Here is a 9,239-nt window from a genome sequence, read left to right as displayed (position 1 = left end):
GTTGTATGTCAGATCATCTTCAGATTTAGTTAAAGTTACATGTGAAAGACAACACCATTGTCTCACACTCTCACCCAACACAATAACCATTCAAGTTATTGCTTGATACTTGAAAACACAATAGATTTGAACTAAATAATAGACATTCCAACAAAGCACGTGTTAGATAGCAATAATTCCTCGGAAAATAGTTGAGCTTCTTTTACAGTACACAATACTAGACTATACAGGTGGATTAGTATAAAAACATCCGATGGTTAAAGACTTCACCAGTTGTATAGGTAGTATGCGTGGGTAGTATATGTGGTACAAGGGTATTACGGGAACAAGAATATAAATGGCATATACGTAATATATTTTTCTTGTTTGGTAATATATTTCTAATTTGATAAGGTTACATTGGTCCATCAATATTTAGTAATAACTACTATATTACCATTTCTCTGTACAATTTACGTGGTAGACTGCCAACAACCAAATTTCCTGACCCAGTTAAACATGTCAAAATAAGAAAAATTCCACTGCATCCGTCCGACTCTTCTTCTTCGTGCTGCGTGTATGGGGGCTTCTTGGATTCCTGTTTGGCCTCGCTGAAACCTCACCTGCTGTGTCCTGTGGAGGCATGCTTTGCAGGCCTTTATGGATCGGTCGGAGGAGTGGTCGCAGCAGCACTTTTGCATGCGCCTGCCATCGCCAAAGCGAAGAAGCGTGCTGCATCTGCATGCATGGTGTGTGTGCCAGTCGGCTTTTGACCGGTCTTCATGCGGCCCCTCCCCGGCCGCAGCCGCCGCATCCTACGCTGCCTGCTTTCCCCTTTGCGCCGCCCAATTCCCCGTTGCCATCGGCTTTGGCTTTTTGGTTTTCTTTGAGGAATGTGAGGGACAGCACGCACGGCAGGCGATTACCTCCTGGTGTTCCATCTCATTGGCAGGATTAACAGGACTACTCAATTAAGTTTGTTGTTTGTCCCCCATCAGGTTACACTGACCCGTCCTGCACACACGAGACAAAAAGACAATTAAGTTTGACTGCCCAATGCAATCAGAGGACCTGTTTTCAGGAGAAAAGGAACCTGGTATTTTCTTCCTTAACAAAAGGAAGTGTTATGCTCCAACAATCCCAAAGCCGAAAGTCACTCCGGTCAAAATCTGCGAATTCTTTCGATTTCTTCGCCCTTCTTTTCCTCTCCAAAACTCCTGCACTGACCACTGAACCGTGTCCCCCAGCTCCCCGTTTTTTCGCAGCTGATACCGGTGTTCCTCCCCTTTCTACAAATAGGCCCCGCCCCCTCACTCTCACTCTCGCTCTGCTCAGGAGACCCAACTGTCACTGGCCACTTCACTTTGGCCGAGCCGCCGAGCGCGCGCAATGGCGCTGCCCAAGAGCACCAACCGCCGCTCGCGCGTCCTTGCCGCCGCCGCCGCGCTCCACCTGCTGCTCCTCGCGCCGGCCCCCGCCGCGGCGTTCAACTACGCCGACGCGCTCGCCAAGTCCATCATCTTCTTCGAGGGCCAGCGCTCCGGCAAGCTGCCGCCGGGTAACCGCATGACGTGGCGCGGCGACTCCGGCCTCCGCGACGGCGCCCAGCACAATGTACGTTCGCCTTTTCCTCTCTTTCTTTCTTCTCCAATGCCGGTCGCCGTTCGATCTGTGCGTGACGGCTTTATTCCCTTCTCCATAAAAAAAACAAAATAAAAGGTGGATCTGACCGGCGGGTACTACGACGCCGGCGACAACATCAAGTTCGGCCTGCCGATGGCGTTCACGACAACGATGCTGGCGTGGAGCGTGGCCGACTTCGGCAAGTTCATGGGCGCCGAGCTCCCGCACGCCCGCGCCGCCGTGCGCTGGGGCGCCGACTACCTCCTCAAGGCCGCCACCTCCACCCCGGACACCCTCTACGTCCAGGTCGGCGATCCCAACCAGGACCACCGCTGCTGGGAGCGTCCCGAGGACATGGACACCCCGCGCAGCGTCTACGCCGTCACCAAGGACACCCCCGGCTCCGACGTCGCCGCCGAGACCGCCGCCGCGCTGGCCGCGTCCGCCGTCGCCTTCCGCCGCGCCGACCCGGCCTACTCCTCCCGCCTCCTCCACGCCGCGATGCGGGCCTTCGAGCTCGCCGACCGGCACCGCGGGTCCTACTCCGACGGCTCCCTGGGCGGCGCCGTGTGCCCCTTCTACTGCTCCTACTCCGGGTACCAGGACGAGCTCCTGTGGGCGGCGGCGTGGCTCCACCGCGCCTCGAACAACGCCTCCTTCATGTCCTACGTCCGCGCCAACGGGCTCCAGCTCGGCGCCGGCGACGACGACTTCTCCTTCAGCTGGGACGACAAGCGCGCCGGCACCAAGGTCCTCCTCGCGAAAGGCTTCCTCCGCCGGAACCACAACCTCCCGGGGCTGGAGCTCTACAAGGCCCACTCCGACAGCTACATCTGCTCGCTGGTGCCTGGGACGGCGAGCTTCCAGCCGTCGCAGTACACCCCGGGGGGCCTGCTCTACAAGGAGGGCGGCAGCAACATGCAGTACGCGACGGCGGCGACGTTCCTGCTGGTGGCGTACGCGCGGTACCTCCGTTCCGCCGGCGCGGGGGTCGTGTGCGGCGGGCGGGAGGTGGCGCCGGCGGAGCTGGTGGCGCTGGCGCGGCGGCAGGTGGACTACGTGCTGGGGAAGAACCCGGCGGGGACGTCGTACATGGTGGGGTTCGGGCCACGGTACCCGCGGCGGCTCCACCACCGTGGCGCGTCGATGCCGGCGGTGCGGGAGCACCCCGGGAGGATCGGGTGCGACGAGGGGTTCCGGTACCTGCACTCCGGGGAGCCCGACGCCAACTTGCTGGTGGGGGCCGTGGTAGGAGGGCCCGACGCGCGCGACGGGTTCGTCGACGACCGCGACGGGTACGGGCAGACCGAGCCGGCGACCTACATCAACGCGCCGCTCGTCGGCGCGCTCGCCTACTTCGCCGGCACCGCCAAGTACTGAGAAGCTCTAGTGTGGCTGACTGGTCGGTCCTGTAGGGACGCCATGATGTAATCGTTCGTGTTCAGAGACAGTGTGTCGTGTGACAGTGTGGGAGCGCAGGGGCGGAAGATTTGGCCGAGCTCCCCCGTCAGCCGTGCCGGCCTAGCTAGCGTTGCTACTCTGTGTACGTGTGTCTCGCCGATTCTGCTCGTGCCAGTGGAACGGATTTGGGATGGATCTGTGTTCGTACGGATTTATTGTGCATTGTGTATCGTCTCGCCGAAGCGTACGGTCCAAATGGCCTTGGTACTCTTATCAGCACGACGATATGGTGTCAGTTGCCTGTTGGGTTACTAGCCTTCTTCATCTCTGCTCACGAGACGAGCGTATGCAAACTTTCAAAGCCAAATCCTCCCGATATTGCAACGCCATTGTACAATTTGCTCCAAATTCTTGATAAAAAACAACTTTCAGAGGTTAAAAAGTGGGGACTGGCAAGCTTTTGGAATCTATGGCCAATAAAAGGTCGTTCGATTGTAGCAGGAAGCAGAAGGGCCGGTTGGTTTGCTTATTTTTAGCACGTGTCACATCGAATGTTTAGATACTAATTAGGAGTATTAAACGTAAACTATTTTCAAAACTCATTACATAAGTGGAGGCTAAACGGCGAGACGAATCTATTAAGTCTAATTAAGCTTAATTAATCCATCATTAGCAAATATTTATTGTAGCAACGTTATCAAATCATGAACTAATTAGGCTTAATAGATTCGTCTCGCCGTTTAGCCTCCACTTATATAATGGATTTTGTAAATAGTCTATGTTTAATACTTCTAATTAGTATCTAAACACGGGTGCTAAAAATAATCAAAGAAACCAAACCAACCTAAGCATGAAAATCCCTTTCAACTCCAGTTTCACGTAGTTCAATCTGGAGATATTAATTAGTTGCATACAAAAGGAAGACATTACCACAATTCAGCATGAATTCTTATGAAACCAATTACGCTTCAACCGAATTGAATACATGCAAAAGGCTGTTCAATCATAGTGCAAAGCAGATCAGCACAAAAGTTCTCAACTCCAGTTTCATGTAGTTCATGCGGAAATTCAGCATGAGCTCTTTATGAAACCAATGACGCTCCAACCAGATTGAATACAGGTAAAAGGTTGTTCAATCGTAGTGCAAAACAAATCAGAACAAAGATTCCCTTCGATTCCAGTTTGATGCAGTTCATTCGCAAATGTTCATTGGATAGATGGATATAAAATAAGACGATGGCTCAATTCAGAATGAACTCTCCCAACCGGATTGAATACTGACACTTGTTTATCAGTTTATACCAACAGGTTCATGAATGCAGCAAAACATGCATTCTAAGCCAACAAAGCTCCAACCAGGAGTCCACAGTTCATCAGTTCACCACTACAAAGTGCTAGAAGGTAGGAACTGATACAAAGCGAACACAAAGTTTCAGCCACATGCACTGCATGATAGAAATAAGTTACCGAAAGAACAGATGGTACAAGCCTCATGCCATTGCAGGCCTTATACTGGAACATGAAACGCAGGCTCCTATCTTGTCTCATAAGTTAACAAATCCATCATGCGGCGCGATGAGGTAGAGCACACAAGGGAAAAGCTAATAAGGGCGATATCGCCGGCTGTGGCTCCCTTCACCGCCTCTGGCACCATCCCGCCGGTCGCCACCCCTCCTAGGTGGGGGTGGAGGCGGCATTCCACCAGGCTGTTGCCTGTCCGGCCAAAGAACACACAGTGAGGAACTGCAGATATGCACTCACAAGTATATAGACCTCTGACAGGGTTGTGGAGAAATCATCTTACAGGACATAGCCGAGCCGACCGTCGGGAAGCACCATTGGTACCATCCTCATTCCTGCTGGTGCAGGTCCTCTACCATATATCATTGGCTGCCAAAAAGATGATGTTTGTAAAGCAAAATGAAACATTACAGTCCTGCAGATATGTAATCTGAATGTCTGAATGGTTAGGTTGGCTTACCTGGTTGTATGCAGGACCGCCGCCACCATATGCACCATATGGATCTCCCATGTAGCCACCACCATAAGGAGGAAGAGGATAATTAGGGCCACCTCCAGGCCTGTGTGAATGATCAGGTTTCTTATCTGCCAAAGGTTTGGCCATGGATACTTCCAGTACTTGACCTGCGTTTTAAGTGAGCCCAGGGTTAACTCTCTGATGCAGCTATTTATCGTTTATGTTACAAGTAAGCGATTCCAGCAAACCAAGAACTAATGAGCCTAAGGATATAAAACTGCTAATCTTACTAAATCCACATATAGACAGATATGCTGAACGTAACAAAAGATCCCATGTAATCAGTACAACAGAAACAGGTATGACTTTAAATAGTTCGAGCATTCAACTCCGAACAATTTCCGAGTGCCTTACAGCTAAACAATAAATTTCAAAGGATAGTGCATGACAACAGGAAGGCAGGTTACCATCAATTTCATATTTTTCACTTCCTTTAACTGCCTTCAGGGCGCTTGATCTTTCAGCAAAATGAACAAATCCAAAATCCCTCTTATGCCCAGCCTTGGCAGGTGGTAGAACGATTTTTGTGACCTCTCCATGTTTGTCAAACAGCTCCTTAATCTTCTCTTTAGAAGCATTCTCAGGTAGGTTCTTCACATATATAGTCTTCACCTGTGGATAAAAATGTAATTTTAGTAAATATTCAAGGTCTCAGCCAAACAAAAGGAATTTGAATGTAAATTTATGCGCATGAAACTCGACAAGCCAAGATAGACTTGAACAAACAGTATGAAAAGACATATTTGCCCCTATTTCATTCTGTATATTCAGGTTACTGCCCACAGTTGGGGCGAAAAATGATATGAGGCCCAGTACATCCTAATTGCATATATCCATGTTACTGTTTACAGCAGGGGCAAATAAATACTATGAATGCCCTGGTCCATCCTAATTCCGTAGACTCATCACAGCAGGGTAAAAAAAATGCTATGAATGCCATGTTTGTCCTAACTCCAGTTACTAAAAACTCAGAACCTGTAACAACAACACAGGGGCAACTCCATCTTTTCACATGGCACTAAATGGTATTTGGATGGAAAAATTAACAGCAGATAGGGCATGAAAATAAGGATGATACCAAATAAGGAAGAAAAAAATCAGGGCCAGTGCCAAATAAGGAATTCTCTCTCTAGTCATGTATTTCCCCACTAGATTTGAACAAACACTGTGCTTCAAAAACCAGCTGCCTAGTTCACTAAGGCATCACCAAAAGACAAAAAGCTATCCAGGAAGTTTAGGCAGAAGTTAGCAGTAGAAACAATGCCCACACATCACCTAGTTCTTTGTTTCACTAAGCTAGAACCTCTTTAAAAAAAAGTACCACATCTTCAATCCAAGAATCATGAGAGAAATGACTAATCAGCAAATGCTATAATTTAGCCCCCCAAGTGCTTCTCTATAATCATTTTCCAGTGGCTTCAGCTGTTTCTAACAGATTACTAAACCAAGAGAAATTTCATTTACAAATAAATTTCTCAATTCATCTGGGACACAGACAAATTTGTACAAGGCTACATGCTGAAAAACAAAAGTCCTAAACAATGGGGTATGTAAAAACTCTTCTTTTCATGGACAGTGCCTGTACCTGAGAAGCCGCAGATGAAGCATCTGTTGAACCCTTTGGTTCAGCCCAGCTGACAGTCAATTGGCTTCCATCAACCTTGAAGTTTGGTGATGACAGATTCTGCCTGGCATAGTCTGCGCAGGCATGGTTATAATACTCAACAAAGAGGAAGCCACGGTTACGGTTTGGGTCATGCTGATCCTGCGAGACACCATCTCTCTATTAGAGAACCTGAAACTTGTAATGTACAGACGAAAACCGCCACAAAATCACAGAGCGCACCTTAAACATCTCAATGTTAACAACACCTGGCCCCTTCCCCTTGATAATGTTTCTCAGCTCCTCCTCACTCAGCCCCTTGGGCACATTCCCAACAAATAGCCTGTGCTTTGCCTGCGACAATGAGCATCGCAAAGTCCTCCCCTGCACCACCAAGGCATCTCATGTAAGCGCATCATACATGACAGAACAAGAAACCCCATGTCATGCAGGAAATTCAACATCTTGGTGAGCCACACTACCTTGTACTCCCTGTCTTGCAAGTCCTCGATCGCACGCTGCGCGGCGTCCTTGTCGGTGAAGGTGACAAAGGCGAACCCCTTGTTCTCCTTTGTTTCCTTATCCTTCGTCAACCTCACCTGTCATTTAATTCATGGAGCAGAGATGTTCATTACAACTCCGTGTTACAGGCGGATAGGCAATGCAAAATTACTACGAGAAACATCTACTGACCTCATAGATTTCTCCCAATGGCTCGCACAGCTCGCGGAGGTCCTCCTCGGTGATGTCACGGGGCAGGCCGCCGATGAAGACCTCCGAGCCGTGTGGCGGCAGCGCGAGCAGCTCCTCCCACTTCCTCTTCTCCTCCTCGTCCTCGGGCCCGTCGCCGGCGCCCTCCTCCTTATCCATGTCGTCGTCGTCGCCGGCTCCCAACGCGGCCGCCGGCTCCGCCGCCATCCCGTCGCCGTCGCCCTCGGCGCGGCGGTCGTCATTGTCGTCCTCCTCCTCGGGCTCCTCCGAGTCGTCCCGGCTTCCGCGGCGGCGGTACCCGCCGTCGTCGTCGTCCATGCCGTCGTCGTCCCCCTCCAGGTCCACCTGCTCCTCCGGCTCCTCCGACTGCTGACGCCCCGACATCCCGAAACCCTAACCCTAGGTTGAGAAAAAAAAACCAAAAAATCACATAAATCACCCACGAAATCCGCGAAAAAACCACAGAATCTCGCGTCGCGAACACGGAATCGCGCGGGCGCGCAACGGATCTAGCGCCGGGGGGGTCGAAAACACGAAGTTACCTTTTGAACGGAAAAAACCTAAGCGCGGCATGATGCGAGCGAGAGAAACAGTAGCAAGCAGTAGTAGTATATAGATTAGCAGCAGTAGTAGCAGTGGGGCGATTCGATTTGATTGATTTTCGCAGCAGAACGAATTGGAGGAGAAGATCGGAGGAGGAGGGGAGGGGGGGAGGCGGAGCTTACTGGGGAGTGGAGTTGTTGTGTGGGTTGGGGAATTTGGCTGCGGGCTTTTGGGGGTGCTGTGCTTGCCTCCACCACCGCGGTTGAGCAGTCGGGCCAACCCTGCTCGCGGGGAGGGTTTTATAGCAGCGGGTGGAGAGTCCCTGTCGAGATGGCCGGTAGTATCCTTAGATGCCGTTCGGTTCGGATCCAACGGTCGTGAAGGGATGATGAACCCGTACAGTGAGGATTATGCTGCTGGCTGCATACGAAGGCCCTTTTGGCCCGGCTGAGGGGCTTCTCCATCGGCTTCTGAAAAAGTCACAGAAGTCACCCCAAAATGCTTCTTCTTAGAATAACTTTATTGCTAAACCTCCTTAAAACCAGCTGACTGGAGCCATTGGAGGGAGCGGGAGCTAAAAAATTTTTGGCTCTTTGTCCATAGGAGGGACCCGCAGACGGAGCAGGCGGACGGCAAGGGTAGGAAGGAGGGGGCGGAGGCCGCAGACGATGGCGACACGGGTAAGGTGCCCAACGTGTGAAGCTAGGTAGGGGCGAAGGGCGACAACGGCGTGGACAGGGCTGGCCGGCGTGAGACGGATGGCGTCAACGAGGCCAACCGGCGCTTAGGACGTATGGTGATGACGATGTGGATGAAGTTTGCGGGTAGCGGCGCTGGGGCATGGGCCGGCAGCCCGCGCTGGGGAGCAGGCCCGAGGTGGCCGGTGGCGTGGATGAGGCCAGCCGGCCTGGGGCGTATGACGATGGCGGCGGACAAGCACTGCAGGCGGTGAGGCTAGGGCACTGGCCGACGGCGCGGGACAAAGGTATAGACCGCTGCGTAGAGCAGAGGAGGCGTTGTAGTGGAGGGAGGCGTGGACGGGGAATCGGGATAAGGATGAAGAAAGAGATCGGGGTAGAAAAAAGAGGAAGGAAAGAGATAAAAAAAGAAAGAAGGAAAAGAAATAGAAAGAAAAGAGGGGAAAATAGAAAAAAAGAGAAAAAGATAAGCATTTTTATTCATTTTAAACAACTAGAGAAGTTGTTTTTGCCAAAAGTTTTTGCAATCAGATAAACCGAAGCCAAAAAAAGCTTCTCCACAGAGAAGCTACAGCCGGAGCCATTTCAACCATAGCCACAGCCCTGCCAAACGAGCCCGAATTTTATCTGGCTAGCCTGACAA

The 9,239-nt window shown here is 51.2% G+C and overlaps 2 protein-coding genes across 4 annotated transcripts; one reads left to right on the top strand and one right to left on the bottom strand.

Annotated features, from left to right (window-relative positions):
• The first annotated feature begins 1,290 nt into the window (after positions 1-1,290).
• On the top strand, positions 1,291-3,214 carry LOC117859894 (endoglucanase 19). Its single transcript, XM_034743090.2, has 2 exons — positions 1,291-1,593; positions 1,699-3,214. The coding sequence occupies exons 1-2, from the start codon at positions 1,369-1,371 to the stop codon at positions 2,980-2,982; spliced, it is 1,509 nt and encodes a 502-aa protein (XP_034598981.1). The 5' UTR covers positions 1,291-1,368; the 3' UTR covers positions 2,983-3,214.
• A 1,034-nt stretch (positions 3,215-4,248) lies between these two features.
• LOC117861148 (heterogeneous nuclear ribonucleoprotein Q) lies at positions 4,249-8,208 on the bottom strand. 3 transcript variants are annotated; one of them, XM_034744646.2, is made up of 9 exons: positions 8,081-8,208; positions 7,338-7,754; positions 7,127-7,243; positions 6,888-7,028; positions 6,627-6,806; positions 5,449-5,653; positions 4,985-5,148; positions 4,808-4,893; positions 4,249-4,716 (listed from the first exon to the last, which is right to left on the bottom strand). In XM_034744646.2, exons 2-9 carry the CDS (start codon positions 7,737-7,739, stop codon positions 4,605-4,607), a joined length of 1,407 nt encoding a protein of 468 aa, XP_034600537.1. In that variant the 5' UTR covers positions 7,740-7,754; positions 8,081-8,208; the 3' UTR covers positions 4,249-4,604. The 3 variants fall into 3 exon arrangements, with proteins under 3 accessions (XP_034600537.1, XP_034600539.1, XP_034600538.1); XM_034744648.2 differs by having other exon boundaries at positions 6,627-6,800; XM_034744647.2 differs by having other exon boundaries at positions 7,898-8,167.
• Positions 8,209-9,239: the final 1,031 nt, after the last annotated feature.

The sequence above is a fragment of the Setaria viridis genome, chromosome 6 (assembly GCF_005286985.2).
Source record: "Setaria viridis chromosome 6, Setaria_viridis_v4.0, whole genome shotgun sequence".
In the NCBI taxonomy this organism is placed as follows: Eukaryota; Viridiplantae; Streptophyta; class Magnoliopsida; order Poales; family Poaceae; genus Setaria; species Setaria viridis.
Note: the sequence above shows the minus strand (reverse complement) of the source record. Positions and strands in the feature narration are given on the sequence as shown.

Coding starts and splice junctions, on each gene's coding strand:
- LOC117859894 (XM_034743090.2), top strand. CDS start 1,369: ATGGCGCTGCCCAAGAGCACCAACCGCCGCTCGCGCGTCCTTGCCGCC. Junction 1,594..1,698: donor GCGACGGCGCCCAGCACAAT/GTACGTTCGCCT, acceptor ACAAAATAAAAG/GTGGATCTGACCGGCGGGTA.
- LOC117861148 (XM_034744646.2), bottom strand. CDS start 7,739: ATGTCGGGGCGTCAGCAGTCGGAGGAGCCGGAGGAGCAGGTGGACCTG. Junction 7,029..7,126: donor TGCAAGACAGGGAGTACAAG/GTAGTGTGGCTC, acceptor TTGGTGGTGCAG/GGGAGGACTTTGCGATGCTC. Junction 4,894..4,984: donor GCGGTCCTGCATACAACCAG/GTAAGCCAACCT, acceptor TCTTTTTGGCAG/CCAATGATATATGGTAGAGG.